General features: G+C 42.6%; 1 protein-coding gene across 3 annotated transcripts; it reads right to left on the reverse strand.

Annotated features, from left to right (window-relative positions):
- Window positions 1-29: 29 nt before the first annotated feature.
- On the reverse strand, window positions 30-27,550 carry LOC105199013. 3 transcript variants are annotated; one of them, XR_003268513.2, is made up of 13 exons: window positions 27,285-27,546; window positions 20,048-20,147; window positions 19,155-19,354; window positions 16,581-17,784; window positions 15,737-15,996; window positions 15,055-15,321; window positions 14,551-14,727; window positions 9,369-9,494; window positions 6,787-7,014; window positions 6,026-6,277; window positions 2,518-2,648; window positions 601-875; window positions 30-512 (listed from the first exon to the last, which is right to left on the reverse strand). XR_003268513.2 is itself a non-coding variant. In XM_011165907.3 (12 exons), the coding sequence occupies exons 1-12, from the start codon at window positions 27,361-27,363 to the stop codon at window positions 765-767; spliced, it is 3,135 nt and encodes a 1,044-aa protein (XP_011164209.2). In that variant the 5' UTR covers window positions 27,364-27,546; the 3' UTR covers window positions 30-764. The 3 variants fall into 3 exon arrangements, 2 of the variants coding, with proteins under 2 accessions (XP_011164209.2, XP_025988809.2); XM_011165907.3 differs by having other exon boundaries at window positions 30-875; XM_026133024.2 differs by lacking the exon at window positions 2,518-2,648 and having other exon boundaries at window positions 30-875; window positions 27,285-27,550.
- Window positions 27,551-27,618: the final 68 nt, after the last annotated feature.

A 27,618-nucleotide genomic window follows, 5' to 3' on the forward strand; every position in this document is an offset into this window, starting at 1 on the left:
ACTTTTATGTATTTTTTAAATCTGGATTGTAAATCTGGATTTTTTTTCCACTTTGGTCCCACTGTGCGCCGCTACGCCAGCAGTTGTCGAGCAAAATCAAGAAGAGACTCAGTTTCGCGCGAATCACGGGGCAATTTTACATAGAAAGCGATATGTGCGAATTTTGTACAAGCCATATCGGAGGCTGCCGCATTTCTACCCGAACGAAATCCCACTTTCCCCCGTCTGCGTAAGACAATATAATCTTTCGTTGTAAGAATACAATGGAATGCTTCGTACAACGCTATACGAACTATCGTTATTCTATCAAAAGTGTAATAGCCGACGGGAGTTTTGATCTAGCGGCTAATCATTACGTTACTTCCATGCCTGTCCTAAAACTTCATTACGTCCGCGTGTCACGAGTGCACGCGAGAAGGAAGAAAGATCGGAGAAAGAGGTTCGAACACCGGTGTACGTGCGAAAGGGTATCCGTTCTTTTCTTTCTCTTTCTCACTTTTCCCGCGTGTAACCTGCCGGACAAAACGGAATCCATTACGTCCGGGGCCTAGGTAAGGAACGTCTGTGCCCGATTCTCCGTAGCATTTCCATTTATATTACCTTATCGTTATTCTTCCGCGCTGCTTCTTCCCTCCTCTCTCCCATTCGTTTTTTCTCTCTCTCTCTCTTTCTCTCTCTCGCTTCCTTTCTCTCGCTCTCGCGTCCTTGATCCTTCCCCGTCGCACCTCTCTCTCTCTCTCTCTCTCTCTCTCTTCATCGGCCGTTTATTCCTGACGAAGGACCACGGCGAAGACGCACTTGCTCGACCAACCGGCCTCGTCGCTCGCCTCGTACTCGATCCTGTGACCGCCGATGTCGAAGCGACGACCCGGGCTCTGCGACAAGGTAAGACGGGAAAATATCGTCGCCGACGACAAATCGCGGTGGCGCGCTGCGATAAGAGATGACGGGGTGAGGAGGAAGGGTGGAAGGGAGGGAGATTCTGCCGTGCGAAATTCGCCGCCGACTTCCGGAAAGCTCAAGTGAAAATCATCCTTCCGAGGGGCGAGCTTGCGCGAGAGATTTTTGGCACGAAGCGAACGTGGGAATCTCACTTCCTGGCGAATTTATTTCCAAAATCTCTTTCTCTCTTTCAACGGGAAATTACGCTTAACTAATTTTACGCTCGCGGCTTTCGTTATCCGGAATCGGGCTTTCGCTCGTCCGTATCACGACGCGCCAAAAATTTGCATTATTCATCAAAAGCGTGCCGTACTGGGACGAATGACTGGAGCTTTCCAGCTACGTACAATTCGGATAATAATTGATGCGCGTCGACAAACAAGTTAATTAAAGCCACGATACGGTACACATGCATTCCGACACGATATCGCGCGTTAATTTCGAATCAGCGTTAATTAATCAGCCATTTCGGCGTGCCGCGATTATCGCGAAGGAAATTGTTACGGCCGTAGATGCAACGCGACGCGACGCACGTTCTCACGTTACTAGAAAAGCATCCAGCGCGCGATCATTTGTCGAGAACTTAATTTATATAACGCGCCCGTATCACATCTCTCTCTCTCTCTCTCTCTCTCTCTTTGCCTGGGCTGTGAATTTTCGCTCGTTTGTAAAATGGCAATCTCGATATGTTACGCCGGATAATATCACATAATGGGCATTTTCACGCTCGCGAAATATTAACGAAAATCACGCGTCCCGCCCAATCTGCGCGATTATTAAGCCCGCCTGATACGTATCGCTGGTATGAGTATCGAATGCCACATGTACATGATACACGTCAGCTTTTTATGATGCATAAACATCGATTATCGAGATATCAACCAATTTTTGTTCGCAATGCCATGACGTCGAATATCCGAGATGAAAATCAAACACATCTGATAACGTTGATATTATTGGATAATTATATAGACATCAGTTTATAGAACATGCACACCGGAATGTCAATTATAATTATTCATGCGTAATCATGATACCGTTGGAATTCAGCCTCGCCCGAAAATAAATTCGGAAACGTGGTTCACGTTTTCGCGAGCCGCATTGACGATGTTTTGGCTGCGCGATACTAATTAACAGTTGGCGAACTTTTTAAAAACTGGCGGGTTTTTTGACCTAGTCTTTCTTCCTCGAATCAATGATAAAAAAATTTAATTATAATTACGCGAATTTTAGTTTTGAAGCCAGCTGCAGAGAACAAAATAACGAATAATTTGGTTCATGCAGTGCAAAACGGACCGTGTTAGTTTTAGGTGAATAACTTTTGAACGAGTAAGTGAATCCAAACGAACTTTCATATTAACGTTTATTAGACTCTTGTTAGTTTTATGTAAAAAATTTAATTTAATTCATCATGTTATGTCTTATTCATCAAATTTGCAAATGATCGCTGCAAACGCAAATTCTACTCAAGAATCAAGAGCAAAGGAAAAATGGAGGAAAATTTAATAGCTACTTTTGAAATACTACTGAAATGTGACGCATGCGTCCTTAATCCGACAGATGTTCAGCCCTTACCTCATTATTGCTGATCCGCGTCACTTTCACGTTGTCCGTGAAGGTTGGCTCCGTCCACGTGATAGCCGTTCCGTTCCTCCCGACGACTTCGATGTCCCTCGGACAGTTTTTAACTTTCGGCGCTTCGCCGCCTAAGAAGTTTCGGGATTAGCGAATTGAAGTAACGGCGCGGCTGATCCGCTCGCTTTCTCGCTTGTCGCGCCGCGTCGAGGAAATTGCGGGCCCTGAGAAAACTTCCCTTCGGCCCTCGACGACGAATCGAAATCGACAATGTCAGAAAGTTCGATTTCCGCATCGTCGTCGAATGATGAATCGGCGACTTGGCGCGCTCGCGGCAAAGTGGAAAGAAGTCCGAAGGGGTGGAGGGGGTTGAGCGAGGTTCATTTATCGCTCGTCGCACGTAACGTGACGTTAGAGTCATAAAACGAGGGGATGGGACGAGCTTAATTCAAGTTTTCCTGCCGCCGCCGCGCGTGTCCTCCTCCCGTAAATATATTTTTCATCCGGACCAGAGAGGGAACAAATGGACGCGAGGGTCGGGGGAGGAGAAGGAGGAGAAGGGGGGGCGGCAGGCGAATTATGCTTCCGTAAGAGAAAGGGAGTATAATTTGATATTTTCTCTTTTGCGTCGTGCGCTGGGAAAGCTTATTCACGCGCCAAGTCCTCCGCTCGTTACGTCCTCCGCGAGAAAGAAATATCACGAATTGTGTGTGCGCGCGCGGACTCCCGTCCGCGGAATCAGGCCAACGTCTCCCCGAGAAAACTCGTTGGCTCGAGTGTCAGTGATGGAGCTCCGGAGTTTGCATTAAATTAGTTAAGTTTTGTCAAGTTACTTTTAGGCACACCAATGAGAGCGTGGCGCTCTTACAAAGATTTGCGAAGCGCCGAATGCAACCTCCCGCGAATGAATACAGTCTCGGTTAAACGAAACGCGCAGCTTCCGCACCGAACGCGCACACGAAATTCTGCGCCGCGGTTTTAACCCTTTCCAGGGGTTTTTTTTGTGAATTTTTATTAAAAATGATAATTTTAGTTAATAAATAACAAGTACGCATTAAAAGTTTATTTTTGTGTGATAAACCTGAAAACAATTACTCACACAGAGTCCTCTACGTTACACTTTTTACATTCAAATTTAGATCTTTTGTTCGCAATTTTTTTTGCTCCTGTAGTACAAACAATACATGTTTTTGTCCCTCTGGATGATTTTTATCTTTTTCAATATAAGAAAGAAAATGTTTAACTGTCAGACGTAGCACGGAAAGAATAATTTTGCTGAAATACAATATCTCTGGAAATAATTATGTTGATTGTATTTTAAAAAATTGCATCGGATGTTTAACTTGGTTGCTGGAACATCAAAACTGTTTGCAGCAACATTAGCATGCTTGGGTGTCTTACATAATTATATTCCCAGTTCAACGTAAAATTGTTTTTCGATCTGTAGCTGGATAAATTTTTAGATTCTGCACTGAGAGAAAAAATTCCTAAAGTTTAATAAAAAATATTTATTCAAATAGTATTAATAAAATAAATATGTTCACTTATAATACTTGATAAAAATATTTACTTAATTGTGGTACATAAATATTTATGTTATAAGAAAAAATAGTACTTAAATTGATGTTTATTAAATGTACATATATTTAGTAAATATTTCATTAGTACGTTTGAATAAATATTTATTAAGATTTAATAATTTTTCCTTCAATGTGCAACAAAATTGTTCTTTCCGTGTAAAGGATTAGATCATTGAGGATTAGATCTACCAATTACAAATTTACGCTTTAAATGTTTTCCAATAATATTTTTAATTAATCAAAATTTGAAATCAGAAAACGGTGGATTTCCAAGAGATGGGCATTGGAAACGAAAAACTTTTTTCAATTCCATCGAATGACTATATAAACGAATGTGCGACCCTTAAAAGTTAAGAATTGCAAGTATGATGGAAATAGGTGACATGCATCAAAATGTAGAACCTAAAATCTTGATTAAAATGGTACTTTTCATATAAAAATATTAATCCGGATATTTGAATAGAATTACTATATATAATTCGCCGGTCCTGAACCGGTTAAATCATCCGAGGGGACTCTCTCGAAGAGAGATAAAATAACGAGAGGATCCCGGATTGTTTCCACCACACACACACACACGCACACACACATACTTTTACCACCGGATTTATATTCTCGAAATTCTAAGGATATTCCGAACGTGCGTCATATGAAAGCTGCATTTTGCGCGGCGGGTTTTAGCGCCGCGATACCCGAAATCGAATTGGAATAGCATCGCGACGGGACGAGGGAAGACAGGCAGGCAAAGTCTTTTTTTTTTACGATACGGTAATAATTCACCAGCTCCTGGTACGGGAAAAGTAAGTTTACTCGGAATCATATAAGGATTTAACTCGCGGTGCGCAACGAGCTGCCGCGCGCGTATTTCGCTCACGTCCTGGCGAGAGATGCGTCGGAGAAGGGTAGATAGGTCGCTCGGTGCAACACGGTCGACAACGCGGGAGGGGGGAATGTAATATTCTTAAGACGCATCTAAAGGATCTCCGACGCTCCGACGTTAACGGGCGAGACGGGCGGAGAGAACTTTTGATACGACGTTCGTTTATGAGGCGACGTTAACAATTTGCCAACTCGCGTGTTACTTGCTACCCTTTTCCGCGCTTGTTTCGCCGCGTTTGTTTACAACGATGGTGCGAGCGCCCCTCTCGTCGTCGTCCTCTTCGCGCGCGCGGAATCCCGCGAATTATCGTCGCGCGCCGAGAATATTTCCATCTCGAGCTGTTAATCATTGAGAAGCTGCACAAGTTTCACGACGGCTAAATGATGTACGGCGCCCCATTCTACGCTGCCGTAGTTTATTTAACATGTGTTCCTCCGATGGAATTAGTCCGACCTATACCCGTTACCTCCCATCTCCATCCGTTATTAATCAAGATTCGCCGGGGTTCAAGAGACGTTTATCCACTATCGTCTTCCAAAGTGCAATCTCTATAATCCGGATTAATTAATGCGGCGAGGTATCGCGGATTACCCGCGGAGTAACTGACCTTAAATGAACGATCACGTTTTCACGAGGAGAGCGAGTGTTTGGTGTATGATTTAAACCGAACTTTTAAACGGCGGGGAATCGACGGTGAAGCAAGAATTTTTGCAGCCGGTTTTCTCGCAAAAGAAAAAAAAAATCGAAAACTATTAGCGAACGTACGTTTGAAAAAAAAATCACAAAATTCATCGTACTCTGCCTCTCTCTCGTTCGAGAGAGAAAGAAAGAGAGAGAGAGAGAGAGAGAGCCGATGCGATAATTAACTTCGAAAAGGTATACACATCGTCGGAATAGGCGGGTATATAGTTGCAATTGGGCAATTACAAATTAATAATTGGTGTTTCTGTAGAGAGGACCGTGATTATCATCGAGCGCTCGAACGAGAATCATCGTTAGCGGGGCTTATAGGCGTAATACGTCGTTAACACGCACTCAAATTAATTACCTTTGACGATAATGCGTAATACACAGCTGGCCTGCTTCTTCGATACCGGGTGTCGCGTGAAAAATGTGACCTCGTGCACGCCGGGCACCAGATTCGCCTCGAGCCGCGTGCCCCAGGACGGCTTCGATCGCACGTATCGGAACCAATCGAGATCCGTCGCCGGTTGATCGAAGGTCACGAACGCCTCGTCCCTGCCCGGCGGCAATTCGGCCACTACGTCCTTCGGACACTCCAATCGGGGCTTGCTATATCCTGTCGCGAGAAAAAGAACATGCGATATTCTCCTGCCCTGATATATAATATATATGTATATATGTCGCACCAATTTTTCAGGCGACACGACGAGAACGCAAAAACTGTTTCGCTTTTTTTTCTTTTATTAATAAAACACACGACACATCTTTCGAAATTGAGTAATATAATTAAAACAATATTTGTTAAGTCGTCTAGTTGAACATTTTAAAGTTCCGACTGTCTTGCTTCGAGGAAAAATGGAGTTCCTCGCAATTTGAAAAACAACTTCAAAGCTGCTTTAGAGAAACTTGAAAAGTTTAATGAAACTTAAATATTTATAAAAGACTCGTCGCCTCATTGGAAATTTAATGTTAAAGTATCTTGGATCCAGATATCCAGATATCCAGATATGTTAAGTGAAATCGAGAGACGGAGAGAAAGAAATTAACGAAAACCGTTACCCCTGCAAATCGTGAAATACGGTTTTTTTTTATTTTTTTTTTAAATAGAAACTTCTATGTACTCACTGACGCATTTTCCGTGCTGCGGTCCGTCCCAGGTGCCGTCGGATCGACAGGTCATCTCGTACTCACCGTGAAGCTGATACCCACGGGGACACTTCAGAAAGCACCTCGTGCCGGGCCGATTGGGCACTTTTCGCCTGTCGCGCCACAACTTGGACGTGGCTGATCGGGAGCATATTAAATAGCCGCGATCGACCGGGTTTAACGGCAGGCACGCGATAGTATTTATGTCTAGAACAGACGAGGTGCACTTTTAAACTGCGTCGAGTTATATACGAGTAGTACGCTGAGAGAAATATTAACCAAACGTTTAGTTAAATACACGGAAAAAACAATTTTCTACTGCGACGTCTAAAAATTTAGCTACAGACGCAGATCAGAAAATAATTTTATATTGGGCCCTCAAAATAATTATGCAGAACGCTCAAGCACACGATAATGGTGCTGCTAAAAGTTTTGACATTCTAGCAACGAAATTAAACATCCGATATAATTTTTTTGAAACGGTTCAACATAATTACTTTCAGATCTGTATTTCAGCAAAATTGTTCTTTCCGTGTAGTGATCAAACGAATGTTGTAATTACTGGTAATAATTTGGTTACCTTTAACGAAACACTTGATTATAAGTTGTACGAAAACAATTGTTTGATTAAGACTACAGATTGTTTGTCCAAAACAACTACATATTTAGTAATTATAACTTTGGTCTATCTCATTAAATATTTCTCTCGGTACACTCGGAAAGAACAATTTTGCTGAAATACAGATCTGAAAATAATTATGTTGAATGTTGTTTGAAAAATATACAGGATGTTTGAGAACTTGAGAACGTCGAAACTGCTTGCAACAATATTATCGTGCTCGGACGTCCCACATAATTATTTTGATGGCCCAATATAAAACTATTTTTAGATGCTGTAGTAAAATTGTTCTTTCCGTGTACGCAATTAAGTTATTTTTGCTCCTACTTAATATGCCATTAATTTAACTATAATAATGGCGCTAAACAATTCGAAGAGTGTTAAGCTCGATTCCAATTTATTTTATTATTTACTAGGTGTCTACGTTCAATGGAACGCTGCTTACTCGGAAACTAAGCAATTCAATCACAGAAGTGTGTTGATTAGACGAAGTTTCTCTTTTAGTTACGTGCTTCGTACTAAAATAATAAATTTCGACGCCCATGCAAGTTAAAGATAACAAAATGTTATTCAGGGAATTAATTTCAGTTTTTTATATTTAACAGGATGAATAAGATCACTGTCCCGATTAAAAATCTAGGTATCGTGACGCGAAGGCTTTAATTATTTACGAGGAACCATCAATTCAGGAAAGAGACCAATGTCTGAAATTACTTTTTGAATTATAATTTAACGAATCCTTTTCGCTTACTTTAAGTTTTGATGAAGCTTTGAGAAACTTTTATCAAATCGATGATCCATACAGATATTATTTCAACTGATTACTTCAACTAAGTGTATTAAATTTCGATCGAGTTATTTATCGAATTTGCATTGATTTCTGATGCAATTTACAATTAATTTCCCATGTAACTCGATACGCAAACACTTCCTTTACCTTTAACGCAACATTATTACTTTAACCTTTGCAACCGTACGTGGGAATAAATGAACGATTTATGTTCATTTCCACCAATGCAGATTAACTTTCATTTAGATTTAACTAACTTATCTTTTTCTAATTCTAAGAGTACACGAATACTCGAACTGGAAAAATTTAATTGAGTTGAAAAATTTAGTTAAGTTAACAACCTTTTCCTCTCGGTAGGTATTTGCCTTTATTTTTCTTTTTAAATAAATAAAGAGAGAGAGCCATATTTAAGTCTCTGCTGAAAGGCAAAATAACGTTGATGCAATCGAGCCTAAGTGCACCTGCCTTGAACTAACAGCGGTGCGGCAACGCGAGCTCGGTATTCACGTACGGCTCATAAAGCTCGCGGGCTCCGAGCGTAATCTGTGTACGCGCGCTCAAAGCGGAACCCCCGGCACATCGGCGCGGTATTATGTCAACCACGTCAGCCGCGCGACGCTTCCGTGTATCAAATACGATATGTATGTACATAAGACAGGAATTACAGATGCCAATGGCGACGAGGGGTATAGGACCTATCGCGCGGCTGACGCGCGTTTCTGCTGGAAGTCGCTCCTGCGTGACGGTTTTGCATAATGCTACTACCTCCTGCGACTAACACGGGTGCCGGTTGTACGCGTTCCCCGTTAACGCGCGGCTTCGAATTTTACCAAGTTACGAGTAATTGGAAACGTTAAGAAGTTTGCGACAAAGGCGCGCGCGCGGACGGCGCGGCGTGTTGAGCGGAAACTTGTTTTTTTTTTCTGCCGGAGGTAGTTACGTTAAAATCGTTCGACGAAGGGAAGAAGCGGAAACGAGCGCCGGCGCATCGTGCACATCGCGTTCACTTATCGCATTCATCCGTCGCGCTCTCACTCATCGCTCGTTCGATCATCGTGCTCGGCGCGACAGCGGGGGTTGCGAGGGTGGCGGCACGTCTCGCGCGCGCGAAATGAACGAGGCGCGGAAAGTGATTTGTCAAGCAGCACGTACCTACGCAGGATTTCCCGTCGGATGACAAGGCCTTCTCGTCCCCGTCGCAGGCGCAGAAGAAGCTCCCGTCGGTGTTCTCGCACACTTCGCTGCACCCGCCATTATCAACCGCGCACTCGTTGATATCTAAACACAGAGGTCCAAATTATACGTCTCTTGTCTTCTCTGCAGTTCATTTCACGCCCCTAGGAGTACTAAAGGGTCGTTGGAAAATGAATATTTCACAAAGGCATAGGGAGACTAATAATTAACGAGATATCTTTTATGCATTTTTATTTTATTTTTTATAAACATTTTATATGATCATATATTCAGGATTGAGTGAGTTAATATTTTCTGAAAACTAAAATCAAGTTAATGGTTTATCAAATTAATTTAATTACGTTAAAAGTTACGCGAAATAAAAAATAACTCTGTTAAAAATTGCATCAAATTGACTTAAATTAAAAGTTAATTTTAAAAAAACTTTATTTATGTTAAATTAGAATGTCATAATTTTTTACAGTTGGATTACTTTAAACAACGAAATAATTACAATATTGATTATTAGATATAAAAATATTTTAATTAAGTTTATATGAAATAACGAAGAAATATTGTTTTTGTGTGGAAATGTACTTTCTTCTTTTACAATTTCTTTCCTTTACTCAAGTAAATTTTTAACTTATGAAAAAGTTAATAAGTTAAAGTTTATGCGTTTTAAAAATAATTAGCTCAAGTTAAAAATAAACGTACTTGATATTAACAAAGTTAAAAGTTATTAACCGTATTATTTAATTTTTAACTTTTTAATTAGTTATTACTCAACCTTGATTATATTAATTATATTTTAATGATGTATATAGGGAAAAATTGTCGGGACTTTTTAAGATATAAAAAAATGAAGCATTTATGAAATGTTTCAAATAACAAACAATTTACGGTTTTTGTAAAATATGCGTACAATGCATTCTTGCTTTTTTTATAAAATTTAAACATCACTGATTTTTTTTTAGAATAAAACCATATTTTTCTATATAATTGGATTTCCTTAATCATATTAAGATATTAAGATTGCGTATGAAGATGTTAGGATAATCATAAACAGATAGATATATAATCTAAAGTTTATAAAATATTGTTTCTTCCACGTCACTCGGAATATCACTGCAGAGTGAACACGAGGAAGAAGATTGAGAAGAGAAGCGTGACTTCTCCCGACGACGTGTTGTGATTGTTGTATGGACGGCTGTGAGGAGAGATTGACAGTTGTTTCTCTCTACATACAACCCGTATCAATAAAGCTAACGTTAAAAAGTTCATCTGTATTGAGGATGAGAGGTTTTATTTACCCGAGTTTGGGAGTGAATTAAGTTCGCACCGAATGTAATAACATTTTGTATTTTATTTCAACATTAAATGTAACGTATCTTTTTTTATGAAATATTTATTTTTTGTTAAGTGATTTAATTGAATATTTTTTATATATATAAAATGACGGTATGAATTGATTGATGTAAAAAAACATTTTAAAAAAGAGCTTTGCACCTACTGATTGCAAATTGCAAGCGTTAAAAAAGTGTGATTATAGTCTTCTTTCCGTCATTTTAATCATTTCCGTGCATGGCATTAAAATTACGGTATTTCATATAATCGCATTAAAATAAGATTATCCAAAAAAAAAAGAAAATGAAAAATGAACGAAAAATTTCGTATCAATCGTATTAATACTAGATTATACCCTCGAGCTATACACTACATACATTATATCCCTCGTTATCTCTCGCGTTTATTTCTCATTTCAAAAGTCATTCACACCACATGTCTGCAATGCACACATCCTGCAATTGATTAGCAGGCTATAAATGATCTCGTAGACGCGAGTTATCTTTAATCTAAGATTGGCACGGCGGTATAGTCGCGCCTGCGGGCGAACGCGTCACGACTGTCAAACGATCTCTCCCTCAGCCGGCCGGCGGCGATCGTTCGCCACGTCGCGTTGCGTCTCGTCGCGTCGCGTCGCATCGGAACGAACGTTAATAATACAAGGCCTCTTTCATTCGCGACGTAATGACTCCTTCACCGGCGATCCCGGCGGATTCTTTGGTCCCCGATCTGTCTTTCAATCGTCGGCGAGATTACGTTAAATTGACCGAAGTGGCCGAGTCGCTATTGCCCGGAGCACTCTCTCAATGATAGCCGAGAGCACTCGACTTTCGCTGGGCTGGGCTTTCACGGCTTATAAATCTGCGCGGCGGCGCATACAGGGTGTCTCTCGTAATCCCCGACTAATTTCAGCAACATCGAGGTCAGCCCGCCTTTCCGTTTATGATCAATTAAAGTCGAGATCGAGACTTTTAAATGAACGGCTCGCGACAAGAAAAAAGAAAAAAAATAAAACTAATCGTATTCGTTGCTAAATGAAGTTTTTGCGTCATCGTTTATCCAGCGTACCGTGACCAATTTTTACCCTCGCTCCCTCTGCTTTAATCCCATGTTTTGCGTCGCGGGTCTCTCTCTCTCTCTCTCTCTCTCTCTCTCTCTCTCTCTCTCTTTCTCTCTCTCCAGCGATAAATCTTCCAGCACGTATATTCCGTATGAAAACGCAAGAACGTGAAACGCGGTTCATTTATTTATTCGAGAAGTGTCGCTGCCTGCCGCAAGAACCTCTCGCCGAACGATGCGGTGCGAGAGGATCAGCCGCGCGCGCCGAGGACGGAACGCTGAGCAAGAATTTCTTTCGTCGGCGCGCTCCAGTTTCCCCAGAAATCCACCCTTGAGTTCTTTCAACCGACACCCCCGTCGTTCTTTTCAAGTCGCGCGCACGCCGGAGATTGTAAGATTATCGCGATAGTCCATTTTTCCGTCGTGCCCGCGCCCGCGCCCGCGCCGGCGCTTCGGTACAAAAACGGGACGCGTCTTTCGCCTTTGCGGGAGCGAAATTAGAATTCCGCCTTGATGCTGGCTAGAGGGGGAGGATTTCTCATAAACGTGACATTTCGCGCGGGATCGGCGTGTGTATTTACGGTTTCTTTTATCTTCCTCGTGGGAGAAGCGCGCTACGCGGTCTTCCGGTCTTAAAAGGAGGGAAGACCTCCCGCTTAATACCCTCGCCGATCGTTAGGACGACGAGACCCTCCTTACATACGATTAAGGGTCCGCGAATGTGCGTCGTGGATTCTCGTAGCCGCGCTCTCGCACATTTTCGCCTCGGGGGTGGACTCGTAATGTCAATCATTTATAAAATGCCGTTCACGTAAAACCTCGCGCTCCCTCCCCCGAGGCTATTTAACGACCGAGGTTGCCCTCGTGGAAGAAGAAGGCGGAAATGGATTGAATTTCCGTGGAATAAGATTCGCAAACCGCGAACGCCTGTTACGTTGTATCAAACGAGCTGTAATGCTCCTCTCGGTATTCACCACCGCATCAATTGTAATTGAAGGATTTACGCCCCGCGAAATTGGATTGCCAGATACGGGCGTCGTTGGTCGGCGTGTCTCTCTGTGTGTCGCGTGAGCCGTATCGGAAAATGGTGACTGTGGTGGAGTTGTGTCTCTCTCTCAAACGATTGTCGCGCGCTTCGTGAGACGAGGAAAATACTTTCGGACGACCTCCCCTGTAAGAGGTCTCGATGCAGATCTCGCTACATCTCCTCTCGTTTATAGACGTCAACCAATTCAAATATCAGCCAATTCGAACGTCTGCTACGAGAGTGTCTGTGATTATAAGTTTCGCATACGTACGTACAAGGGCTTTTGCGCTATCGCGACGAATGCGACGCGTATGTGTGAGTATAAGGGACCCACGGAAGCGTATTTCGTATAAAATGCCGATAAAAGCGCCGCGTTTTTCCGATCGCGCTTGTGCGCGTCGGCAAAACGGATTGCAGCAGGGACTGCATTTTGCGCGAGCCGCTCCGAGATATTCGAAGGTATTGGGGGAGAAACCCGCGGGACTCCTAAGAAGGTTACTCTCCCGAGGAATGCACGATTGGCGGAAAAGAAAAGGCTCTCCCTCTTTCTCTCTCTCTCTCTCTCTCTCTCTCTCTCTCTCTATCCGAAAGCAACCGATGGCGATATAGGTATCGTCCTTGCGGTGCCGTGGGGTTACGATTCGACGGTACTTCGTTCGCCGTCTCGCGAAAAAAGGAGAAAGAAAGAGAGAGAGAGCCAACTCGGATTTCCTCCAGGAAATACTCAAGCTGCCGTGCGCTTTTGTCGAAAGGATCGTACGGGAGAATTGTCCGAGATGTTTGCGATCGAGAGAACTTAATCGGCGCGTTTTGCTCTCCGCGAAACGAAATACTGCGGCCACGATAAAAAATATTACGGGGAATCGTGTCAATCTCCGAACGAGCGAACGAGCTCGAGAAAGATTCGCAGTTTTACGAGTGAAAAATGAGAGGAAAGAAGGATCCCATACAGCACAGCGTTGAAAAAGCATCGCAAACTATTGCTGCAATGTTGCTGCAACGTATATAATATTTTGTACTAACGTTACTGCAACGTTGCCGAAACATTGTAGCAATGTTTTGCAATGCTCTTGCTATTCCGTGCTGTACGGGATATGCAAAGGAGACACACGACGAAAGAATTAAAGAGATACGCAATTATTTAAAATTATTTTTGCGGAGGTGGCGCGCGTGGGGTGCTCACGCTTACGGAATAACGGCATTTCTGACAAAGTTTTCGCGTACACGTCGCGGAAGATCACATCTCCATTCCTAACGGTAACACGATGCTCCTGACTTATTAACGAGAACTTATTAGCTTAACTCCCGACTTAAGCAGCCGTCCTTACACGCGCAAATTTGCAAAGTGGATTCATCCGCGCGCTATAATTCGTGCCCGTAGCTGCATCGTCTAACAATAAACTCAGGGACGCAGTCGGAGACGTCGCGATGCGAGTCACGTTGAAATTTGCGTCGAAATCTCGTTTCGACGCTTCCACGTGGTGTTTTGACAAAAGACGAGCTCAGCCGCGAAATTATCGACAATTGATTGTCGCTATTAATCGCTTAAAAAAAAAAATTAATAATAAGAGTTATCTTTCCACACTCCCTCCCCTGACTATCGAACGCAATTCATTCGCGTTAGAACGGCAATTAATCTGGCGCGTGAATTAACCCGCCGCGCCGGCAAGATAAACGTCCGCCTCTATTCTTGAGGACGAAAATCGAAAATTTTCCATTATCCAGACTCACCGATGCACCCGTGAGGGGTCTGCTCGTAGCCCGGCAGGCAAGTGATGGACAGGCTGTCCAGGACCGGCTGATCCTTCAGCTCCATAGGTGCCGCGCATCGATAGGAGCCCGGGGTGTTAATGCATCCGTAGCTACACAGCTCCGTCTGAAGATCCGGCACCGAGCATTCGTCCACGTCTACGGGAAATGATCGCCATTTGTCAAACGTCTCCGATGCGTCGTCGTCTCCGCGCTGCGAAAGTGTCGAGCGCCGAGCGAGTTTCGCGCGTAAAATCCGCGACTAAGTGCGTTTTCAGAGATTCGTCGTGAAAAGAAATTGCGTCATGGGTCCCGTCCATAAAACGTCGCGTCACGGCGAGCGCGTCTCTCGCGGGGGTTTACGACGGTCTCGGGAGTTAATGTCCCGAAAAATTGAAGATGATTGAGAAAATGAAAGAAAGAGATGCAAAATCAAATTGCGTACACGCGAGCGATCCTTCGATCGATCGGATCGATCGTCGGTACCTTGGCACGTCTTCCAGTCGTCCTCGAGCATGAAGCCGTCGGGGCACAGGCAGAACACCCGGCCCATCGTGGACAGACACGTGTGGGAACACCCGGCGTTGTTGACGCTGCACGGACCCGTGTGCCGGTTGCGCTCGCACGTGTGATTGTCGGCGGCGAGCGACGCGTCTCGCAAGCCCTCGCACGAGCACTCGTATCCTCCCACGAAATTTCGACAGGTGTCCTGGCAGGGGCCGTGGCCGTTGTTCAGCAAACACTCGTTGATGTCTACACAACAGGAAACGTCGTCCGTTTAATCCGTCGCCGCTTAAACCACACAAATTGCTCCAAGACGCAACGAGACATAATTAATTAACTTAGTGAGATACTTTAATGATGTTTAAACAAGGCAATTACTTTAGGATCGCTTTAATTGCGACAAATAAGTGGCGTTTGCACGGAGAAAATAAATCGATAAGATAAAGATTCCAATTTAAAGCCAAACTCTGTGAGCAAAAATATGTAAGGTATAAAAATATATGTGTGTGTGCGTGCGTGTGTCTGAAGTCACATCGTTATTACGGATTGAGACGAAAGGCGATCTTTGACGCCAAGTTCGCATAGATAAAATTTGCGCGTATAAAAATCCACGAAAAATACGCGGCGTTGACGATAATTACGCGCATGGCGCGGTCGTGCTCACCGACGCATTTGTGGCCGTCCAATCTAAATCCCTCGTAGCAGGAGCAGACGGGACGCCCGTTAATTTCGTTGCAAACGTGCTCGCAGAACGCCTCGGCGCACACCCCGTCCTCCTCCGGGTTTTGCTTGATCTCACACTTCGGCACCTGTCCGACCCATTGACGATTCCTGCAGACTAATCGGCTCGCGGAGGATACCATATGGAAGCCCAGCACACACTCGTAATCGGCTTCCAAATACTCGTGGCCCGGGGTCGAGGACCTTCGCAATTTTGTCGCGTGAAAACGCGGCGAGGTTATTTTTACGATAAAATTCTATTTGCTCAGGAGGGGAGAACCCGCATTAGCGCTAAATGGGAATCGTGATATATATTTTGATTTTTATTTGAAAGAGAACGCCGTCGTTCGCGTTCTGCCGTCGCTTCCAGACTCAAAATGAATTTACCTACGTCCATAAATCCCTCTCCCTTTCTCTCTCTCTCTCTCTCTCTCTCTCGTTGATTATCAATATTAGATATCTATTAATCAGATAAGATGTAAATCTACTTTGGTTGATTAACATTTTAATCAAGCAGGAAACGACTTGAGAGAATAATTTCGAACAAGTTCATTATTATGACATTTCCACTACTATTATTATATCTATTTTCGATCTACAAAGATTTTAATCGAAGAAAGGTTGATTTGAAACGACGTTTGGGGAATCCAATTAAGATTAACGACGATGGTCTCTCCGGGGAACACTTGGTGCGTGGCTTATGTCATATAGCGTTCGCGTAAATCGTTGACACCGGGATTAATACCGAGCATTGAATTATGGATGATAGAAGGTAGGAGAGCACTTACTTTACATATTTGATCAGCGCATGGCGAGACAGAGGCGCCGGCAGGAACGTCCCATTTATGCAAGACAAGTCCCCCTTCGTGCCGCTGTCGTCCGTTCCCGTCACGCCTGCAGTGACTTCCGCGCTCCCATCGCCGGTCTCCTCGACGCTCTCCTCGGAATTAATTATCGGCTTCCTCGGCGGATGTGGGCCGGAAGCGCGACGGATCGGCAGCTCGTCGTAGCGTGGCAACGAGAACGGCTTCAACCGCGACGTCATGTATGCGTTGTAGTCCTTCATAGTCCTTTCTAGTACCTCGTTCTCCAGATCCAGAATCGGTAGGTCCTCCTCGGTCCTCGAGTAGCCGAGCATTCTCGCGACGTCGTAATGCGAGCCCCTGAAATCGATTTTGCCCTCCTTTGAAGGAGAGTCGGTCGGCTCTACGCCTTTCTCGTCGCGGTTGACCTCGCGTCCCGGCTCCTCCGCATTCCGTTCGCTCGATTTCCTCGGAGAGGTATCGAAGATACCTTCATCCAGAATCGAAGGGTCCTTGAAAGCGGACTTGGAGATCTCCATCTCGAGTTGCTTCGAGAATTCCCTCTCCACGGTGTCGGTCGCGTAAACGCCGATGCGCCGTGGCGTCGTTCTCGTCAGTCTTCTCGTCGTTCCGGACGATGGATGACGTTGAAGGAGATTCGACAACGACGATGACGACATCGTTGTCGTCGTCGTCGTCGTCGTCGTGTCGACAGCCTCCGTCAACGAGGCGCGATCAGGAGTCGCAAAGTACGACGAGCTTTCGATCGTTGGCTCGGACGTATTGCTCCCAGCAAGATCAAGTTTTTCATCGGGGATACGTCCGCCATCGTGCATCTTCCTCTTGCGCTTCGACGATCGTCGCGCGACGTCCTGCCGCCTCTCGTTCCACCGAGTAGGGTCCCTGCCGCTTCCTCTACTTCGCTCATTCCTGTCTTTCTTTTTCCGTCTTCGTCGTTCCGCGCGGGACTTTCGCGCCTCCCGACTCTTTGGCCGCGACCTCGAGAAAGGGTCGTTCCTCCTCCTCGACGATCGATCCCGCTTGCCCGTTATCTCATTCTCGCGACTGTCCTCGGTGATCCCGTGCACGCGATCCTTGACATCGGGACCTCCCGACCCCTCCTTGGCCCTGCGACGCTTTTTGCGCGTCCGACTGCCGAAGTTGCCCTCTTGTTGCTTGCTCAAAGTAGCTGTCGAAGAGCAAATAGCAAAGACGGATCTTCTTCAAAAAATGCGTCGAGAGAACCACGAGACACGTACGCGATAATCGGCGAAATTTGCTATTCGAGTTTGACACGAAGATTATGTGTTTACGTCGAAATAAAAAAAAGTTTTTCGGAATAACGTAGTTCACTTAGAAACGAATTTAGATCAAAGTTACTGAATGCGTACCAGTTCCTACTCAATATTTTATATTTTTATTTTATAAGCAACATTTAGTAACAAAAATAAAAAGTAAATAAAAAAAAAGTAATATAGACAGAAATTTAACAAGTTTTATTTTGTGCGTGCTATCAGCAATTTTGAAAATCAGGCACATTTAATGTCAATTTTTCAACTTATACAGCTGATAAAAACGTAATTATGCAATTTTATCTTGAGTCGTTATATTTTTATAAAAGGAGGCTTGTTGTAGAATATTTTACATTCATTGTATATACATGTTCACAATTATTATAAAAATTAAATTGATATTTTTATAAACTCTATCAAACTTTATTTTCTAATTTGTACCATCGCAAATTTGAATAATTTAATCAAATGATACTAGTAAGATTGATATGATAAAATTAGTAATTGCTATGAATAAGAATGTGTCAATTACAAAATTAAATTCTAATTTTATTTCGATGTTCTTACCTTTTCGTTATTTTTTGGTTATTGAATATTTGATCGCATTTTTAATAAATTACTTTCTAATTCGTATCGTCACAAATTTTACTGTTTTAATAAAATAATACTAATGTAGAATTGATATATGATAAAATTAACATAGTAAAATCGGTAACTGCTATGAATAAGGATGTGTCAGTTACAAAAATTCGAGTCAATTTTATTTCGGTATTCTTATCTTCTCGTTATTTTTTAGTTATAAGAATATTTGACCGCTTTTTCGATAAATCATTAATAGATATTATAAGTTAATGATTTTTTAATATCTTTAATTACTTTAATTAATAAATTCGATGGTTTCGAAAACAGTACGATTTAAAAGATCACATAAGTACGCATTTGGCAACTAGTTTTCTAAATTACACCTTTCGCAGTTTATAACAAATAAAGAAAAGTTTATGACAAATTAATTCGTTACTACTGGAAAGTTTAACAAGTTTAACAGTAATAGATGACTGAAACATCGAGCTGGAATAGCGAACTGGGATTTGTATCCAAAACAGCAGCGAATGCGAAATACAATAAAAAACAAATAGCTCGAGTGGTACGCATTTGGCAACTCTCCTCTGGAACATCCTCCTCGCTCCGCGAGCGAGCGTTTTCGTGGACCGATTTACCACGAAATATACGATTCCCGTTAACATTAGGGAAAGACGATTTTACTCACTGACATTTACGTCTCGCCGAGGCGGAATTTTCGCACCATTTTCTGACAAAAGGAGGTGTTTGTCCCCGCGTTCATCGCCGCGGGCCTCCGCTTTCGCTTCCGCTTCCGTCTCCACTGGCTCCTTGATAACACCCCGCGACGAGAGCGTCCTTCTGTTTTCCTCCTCGAGAGCCTCCATTCCCTCAAAAGATGCGTCTCGGCTGGCAGATAACAACAGCTCTAACCATTTTTGCTCTCGCAAAAAACAAGGGATCTAAGAGACGCTGCTCGGTCTACTAAATAAATTATCGAGAGAACAAAGGAGGGACCGTGTCGCGCAATTTCAGCGTTTCCAGACCTTAAAAGACCACTTAAATTTTGTTAGAATTTGTTCTAAGAGAAGGTATCCTTGCATTTATGTAGATTTGCACGGTTTGCTTGCTTAAAAGATAAAAGATGATAAGATGTATATGTAACAGGAACGCGCAGACTGAACGTAAATTAAAAAGCATATATAACTGAAGCACAGTTGGAACGAACGATACCATTAGCGATCGAATCTCCCTCTCATCCTTTAACATTACATAATTAATTGCCGAGCAGCGGGTGGTGTTTCGAAACGGCACTTCTTTGACGCTGTACCGTTTTGATTATAAACCTTTGTGATTCCGAGCTATATATAATTACAGCGTAACTATTAAAGATTTCCCTGTGATATTCGATCGGATACGTAGATATATACTACAAAGCATAGGTCGTGAATGGAGTGGGCCGCTCGTGGATCCTCGATCGTCTCGTTTCTCGCGCACCCCGCGTCGGGTTACGCCCGGAAGAAAAGTCAGGGGCTAGAGAAAGCGTAGGTTTTACAGCTCCGATGGGGGATCGTCGATATATATTTCGCGGCGATACTTCACCTGTACTGCCGGCGGGCTCCCAGGGTGTGCGACTCGAAACGATCCGATCCCATCCTGTCCCTGGACGAAGCCGGGCGTGCCCCGGCATTTTGGCAGAGCCCTGTAAGCATGAGCTCGATCTTAAGAGCGCGGCTCGATTGGCCATGGCAGAGGAAAGTAAGGGAGCAAAGCAAAAGGAGATGGGGAGGGCGAGACGTAGGGAAGGATCGGGGTGAAGGGCCGCGTCCCTCTCGCGACTGCATCTCCGCGGGCGATGCAGCCAGCGAGGCGAAAATGCGGAAGTTCTATTGTGAAGTTTGTCGGAGCCTCGCGCGCCTCGCACACTTGCGCCAGTCGAGTATACGGAGTAACGGCGGCAGCGGCGGCGGCGAAACTTCGACTGTTACCGCAATGAAACTACGCCACGCGGAACCCCGGAAGTCATCGGTTCTCCCCCGCTTTCCCTCCTCTCGCCCCCGTCATTTCGCTCCGTCGAGCGAACCGCCCGCCCGTCGATATGGAAATTCTTTAATGCGCGAAGATGGCGATAAAATCGAGTTGATGGGAACGAAGGAAGGAGGAAGCGGAAGAGGAAGGACGGGCGAGAGATCGTCTTTAAAGGGCGAACGAGAAATATCTTAATTTCACGGGGAATGTTCTTTAGACGCCTGCAAGACGTCTTTCAAATTTTTCTGACGTTCGTGAGAGCGCGGCGCGATACGGCCCGGCGGTGCCGCCTGAATGCAAAGGATCTTTTGCAAATCTCCTTCGGGAGGTAGCTCACGTCGGAAAGTAATTTTAAGTGATAACATTTCGCCTATTCATTTTTAGGAACGTGAATTTTTCTCTCAATGAACTCGCGATTTTTCCGCTCGCGGGGCCGTAATGTGGACTTGAGCGCGCTAACGAAGGGACGCCTACGAGGGGATGCCCCGGCAAAGTTTCACGGTAGATTATACTCGAAACTTTTACGAGGCACTCGATTCGCGAAGAGGCGGGCATCGGCCGCATTTTCTCTCGCCGTTGTCGAAGAAAGCTCGTCGAGAGAAGCGTCCTCGAGTCTAATCTAGGCGATATCAAGTGGCAATTGGTATAATCCAGCGATAATCGACTTTCTCCGTTGTTACTGAATGCTGTATCTGAAATCGTTAACGAATGCCCGACCAAGAGGGTACCTCGCTCTTAAGGAGAAATTATTCAGAGAGATTTCGATCGAGTACTTTGAATTTATATTTAATTATAATATATTAAATTTATATGTTATAGAACGGGAACAAAATTTCTTGACAAACTAAAATATTTAGTCCAATACGTTCAATTAATTATTTAGGTTAACTACTTTCAACAATTATTTAGTTTTATATCACAAAAAAGGTATAGTTTGCAATTAATATTTATATCATTTTTAAATCAAGAATTAACTAAAGCAATTCACTATTTAGTTGAATGTGTCGAACTAAATTCTTTGGTTTTTCAACAAACTTTTTTCTAAGCTAATATATTATATATTTTATATATTACATTTAAATATTTTATATATAAATATATATATATATATATAAAAGTGAATATGAATATACATCGGATTAAGTTTGTGTGCGTGTGTAGGTGATTTAGATTTACATTGTAATTAATAGATGATAGATATAATATAATTAGACGTATAATAATATAATGTATTAAATTAAAATTATAATATTACTTAACATATTTCTGATTTAAATATCTCTCGTATTGCAATCGATACATTTAAAATTATAACTTAAAACTTTAAAATTATAACTTAAAATTTAAAATTTTATCTTAAAACCTTATATGGATCATCAATCATTTAAATCTACGAGATATCCAGGACAATGTGATAAATTCAGTGGAATCGTAATAAATTTACGCACTCCCCGATATTCGCAATCGGGAGAGTGCTTTATTCATAAACGCCGATTATTTTTCGGCGCGTTATTCGGAAAAATATGAAAGAACGAAGTACGAACACGTACAAATGCAGGCGATAAAGGCGGAATGAAGAGAACTGTTCCAGAACTCGAGAGAAACAATTAAAGCGAGCAGCAACTAAGCTTCGCCTTAGGCAACGGAGCAGTAATTCGTTCGTTTCTCGTTCGTAATAAGCGACCGATCAGAGTGATTTCGTCGCGAAAGTTTAATTAAATTCAATCAGTGGTAAACGACATTCGATATATTTCACCGAAGGTATCCCGCGCGCCGTGTTCTGATTTTTTTCATCATTTCGACCGACCGGCGCGGCGGCGGTGGCGCGAGTACGTAAAGAACCGTAAAGCTAGCAATTTACGCTCACAATTTACACGTGTTTACGCTATTTACATCATTGACTGCGGTAACGCGCGTTTCCGGGTTTAAATGGCGAGCGTCGCCTAAAATCAGCAATCCAGGCGGCGCTTGAATGTTTCACGTTTATTTTCGCATTGCCTCGACAAGAATAACATAATGTATGACACATTATGCCGGTACGCGGGCATGAATAAATGAGTACATTTCGGTGAACGGGGAGCGCACCGTTACACGCGCACCGGCAATTTTTCATTTGCACACACACACACACACACACATACACGGGGGACTACGGTCGTTTCCCAGGGTGACATTCCGTGTCTGTAATATTCACGGGTCATCACCTTTAAAGTTACATTCGAGTTTTCGAGAGCCAACTCCGGCCCGGCAAGGCCGAAGACGGTTGTACATGTATGTACGACTGTAGGAACTAGACGCGATCCGACTACTCGACTCGGAAAAAGATTGCCACTCGAAAGCCGTCGCGTCGGCGGGCAGAGGAATCTGAATTTCGGATGTACGACGATCAATTTTTGAAGCGAACGCGGAGCCGGAATAATTTCGAATCGTGCGACGCGTATAATCGCGGCGCGCTTTGAATAACTCGTCTCGGTGTAACGCGAGACCTTGGGAAAAAGCCCGCCTGCAACCCCGGAATTTCCCGGCGACACCTGGCAAACCGCTTATCATTCACCTGCGATAAGCTCGACATCATGAGGGAATTTCTCCATCAAGCTCGTATCGCACTGATGCGCGCGGAGCGTGGCCTCGTCGTTGATCCCTTGTCAATTTTCGCTCACGACACACGACGCTGGGGACGACGAGATTACCTCCGGTAATGTTGCATCGCCAATCGAACGAAATGAATTTCCGGTGCACCGGAGCTCGGCCAATAGGGCCTCTCTCTCCCTCCTCTCCCTCTCCCCCCCCCCCACCTCCCTCTCTCTCCTTCTCTCTATCTCATCCGCTTTACCTATATATCGTAAAAGGATAAATAATCTCCTCTCTGAAGAATATTCTACGGACGATCGATGAAAAACGGTGCGGCGCGCTTCCTAATAATTATTCCACATTATGCACTAAGCTCGCCCCTTCGGCGGAATAATTCATTGAGCGTTTGAACGGCCGCGGAGACGAGTATGAGAAAAACCGATTACGGGGGAGATTATATTGCGTCACAATTCCGAACTATAGCTCTCGCACGAGAGTTGTTAATAAGAATGAATGCGCGAATGATTGTGCGAAAAAATTGTATTTTTGAAATAAGACAGTCATCTTGTGCACTTCGTGCAAGCCGTCTTCAACACATACATATATATTCTTAGAGGACGAGAATATATTTTTTTTTCTTTTTTAGAATGTATATCCTTGGACGGAATATATTCCTTCTTACGAACCGCTGGACAATGACGTTCTCTCCGGGCTGAGCGAAAAGTATTTCAAGTATAAAATATAAAATATTGGCAATCTTTAGTATTTGAATTATAAAATACAAAATACAACTTACATTTTATATTTTAAATCGAAATCGCCAGTATTTTAGATTTTGTACTTGAAGTACTTTGTACATTTTGTAATTTAAATGCTAAGCTTCCTAACATTTTGTATTTTGTATTTGAAATACCTTTTGCTCATCCCTGCTTTCAATGTTTTATTTGATGTTTGCAATAATTATATCGTTATAAACTAGCATAGTTAGTAGAGCAATCTTTAATGACCAAAGCTTCACACGTCGTGATATTTAAATAATGGATGAGACAGCAACAAAAAGTGACATAAGCATGTTCAACATACATGAGAGATTTTAGAGATTAGTATTTATAATTTTAAATTTATTAATCTAGTCTTGTTATGGACAAACGTAGATATTAATTGTTAAATATCTACGACCATTTCCACGTAATCACGCAAGTACACATGTACTTCTGCATCTAACTTATTTCCTTTACTGTTTATATATTCTGTAGTAATATGCTAATCTAAATGTTTTCATAATTTTGTTATCGCAATTTTTCTTTCAATGGCACATTTATTTTAAAATCATGACTATTTGAACTATTTAAATAGCTTGACTCTCATCGATCTCGACTTCAACTAAAAATCAAGCGCAATATGTAATTAAATGCGCTTTATATGTAATTGTACGAGGCGTAATTAAAGTAGATATTGTAAGAAATTTGAACGTCCACTGAAGAAGGTTTGATCTCAGAAACGAACACTATATAACTTGTATTTGTATCACGAATTTTAATATCAAATGTAAAACATTGTATTTGAAAGAAAAATTGCTTCATAAATTACTTGATAGCATAAAAAGCCAGCTAAGCTCTTCGTCCATTAACTTATTCTTTTCATTTTCATAAATTTATTTTTATGTTAAACTTTCACGATATTGACGGCGGAAAAACATTGCGTGTTCCAATAAGATTTACAGTATTTCAAAGTTTCATTTCCCTTCATATTTGTGCGAAAAATTAATCCTAGTGTAAAGCCTGTAATCTCACCTAACTTATGTATCTTTATAAGAATTAAAAATATCCGCCACTAATCCATCCTTTGGAAGAATTCTCTCTGAAGTTAAGAAAGTTCTTTTGATATCTATTTTAGAAGAGACTACTATAAAAATTAGAGAAAAATTTTAAAATCGAGAATGCAACTTTTTCGATGTGCGTTCTCTGTTTCTTCATACTTACGCGATTATTATGATTTATTAAAAAATAAAACGCCACATACATGCACATACATACACATACACTTTCGAACGACATGAAGTACGCTAAATATGTTTCAGACGAGCTGTAAATATTTAGAACTTTCGGAAATGCGTTTGGAAGTTTTATGCTACGTCCCGGCGATATTTATGAACAATATTACTCCATTTAAGCCGTAAGCACTAAAATGCGCATTAAAATGAGCAAAAAGTGCAGTGGAAACAGTATGCATGCGTTTCATCCCCCGTAAATCTTGCGCCATTTTGTTAATCCTGTTCTGCGCGGAGAATATGCAACGACGTAATTACGTGCGAATGTACCAACCGCGCGAACAACCGCATAAATCGTAAACGAGTTAAGTGGTGAAGTTAGATTGCCCAGCGCTCATTGTTTTTTCATTGTTTAAGTGGATCACATCCATAGAGAGACAGAGGAAGATGAAGAGAGAGAGAGAGAGAGAGAGAGACTCCACTTAATGTTAATTCGTAAATCCGCTAATACGTGTCCAGCGGCAAAACTAATTACATCACTCTATAGAAAGACGCTGAGACGGGAGAGAGAGAGAGAGAGAGAGAGAGAAGGGAAGCTGGCATTTCATTGTGATTGCACGGTCCACAATGCATCGTGAAAATTAACAGAGCTAGCGCGCGCTTCAAGTCGCTCGCGTTCGCTCGCGGAAAACGGGAAAGTCAAGGGTTTGGAACGGAGCTTCTCCCCGCGTCTCGCTGCGACGGCGACGAGGAAATTTCTCCGGGAGATGTAGCTGGCTATTTTTCACTTTTAAGATATGAGCCATCGGACGGGGAAGGTGCGGCATGAGGGGCATATTCTTGACGCTTTAAGGAATGAAAGTACGAAAGGATTTAATGCGAGATAGCCGCTCTCTATTACGCCGTTCTTCTCCATTTCCCCGTTACGTCGCGAGCGGCCGCAGGAGACGCCGCCGCGCCGTATGGAGAGGCGTATTCAGCGAGCTTTAAGGAATGAAAGTACAAGAGGAGATTTAATGTGAGATAGCCGCTCTATTACGTCGTTCTTCTCCATCCCGTCGCGCCGAGGAAGGCATCTCTGCGGAAGAAGAGATCCCGGGAGTCTCTTGCTTCACGCCAAAATAATTCGTCCTTCTTAGAATGTACGATTTATCACCGACTCGTATCACTATCCCGCCACGGCGCGACGGTGTTCGATCAGCAGAACCTAATTGGATGATAATTCTCGCGTGTTTTTCTGGACGAAGAGGACAAAATGTACAAGCGGCGAGGTAAGGCAATTAGAGGGCGGAATCACGACTAATTTTGGGGAAAAGTTCGTAAAGCGCGGTTTTAAAAATCATGAGACAAAAATTTGCATATTATTACGGTCTCTTAAGCTTTCTTTATTCATAGCCAGCCCCATCCCATCTTAAAATACGAGGCAAACGTCTCGCCTCAGTTTTTAAGCTTTATCTCGGACGCGCGCGCGAACGTGAACGTTTTTCTTCTCTTTCTATTCCCTATTCTTTTCAGGCGCGCCATATAAATTAAAACGCAGACACGGACTGACGTGCTCAAGATTGAATCATCTTGCGTGCTTCGAAGATTGATCACTGAATTGGTTACCATTCGTAAAGAAACTAGACAACGCAGTCGATCATTGTTTCATTAATTCTATATTATAGATGTATACATCTATGAGCGATCTTTGAAAGAAACTGTCCAATAACGCAATTGATGTGTTGTATAATATAAAACTGTAATTATATACTAATGCATAATTTGTTTTTAATTAACGTAATTTATATTAATTTAAGTAATTTATATGATAACAATTTGGCCAATTATTGAAAGGAACTGAATTAATAATTTAATTCAGACCATTATTGTATAACTAAAAGTATTTATTATTGCAAGTTATTTGTATACATATACGTGTATAATTGAAGCTATTCAATTTCGTAACTATTTATCACGCGCACTTTATTTAACAAATCAATAACGATATAAAATTTCAAACAAATGTTAATAAATATTAAATATTCATGACTATTATACATGCATTATATAAATGCGTTATTTTATACAATTTATATTAAATTATACGTGAAATTGGTTAAAATTCTGAAGTCCCGTCTACGGAAAATAATAAATGACATTCCAATGTTCAGGAAATATTTTTCAACAACACAAATCTCGAGATATCTTTTCATTGGTTCAGAATAATTAAAAAAAAAAAAGAAAGAAAAATAAGAGAATTACACTTACCGAGCGGCAAAGCAATCGCCACGAGAAACAAGACGGCACAGGCGAGCCTCGCGTGGCTCGCACGTTTCTCGATACACATAACGTAACGTCGTTCACACCGGCATCCGAATACTCGTACCGCGTCGCGCGGCCGCTCGCGTGGCTCTGAGTGTGCTCCTCGTTAGATTTCGAGTTTCGAAACGCGCTTCCTCCTTTCCTCCCTCCCGCTTACATATTTTCTCTCTCCCTCTCTCTCTTTCTCTCTCTCGCTCACTTCAATTTGATCCCGCGCGTTACCGGTCTCGCGCGCAGCCCCCGAATGCTGCGAGCGGTCCAGCGAGGCGCCTGCTCGATG

Source organism: Solenopsis invicta, chromosome 2 (assembly GCF_016802725.1).
Source record: "Solenopsis invicta isolate M01_SB chromosome 2, UNIL_Sinv_3.0, whole genome shotgun sequence".
Taxonomy (NCBI): domain Eukaryota; kingdom Metazoa; phylum Arthropoda; class Insecta; order Hymenoptera; family Formicidae; genus Solenopsis; species Solenopsis invicta.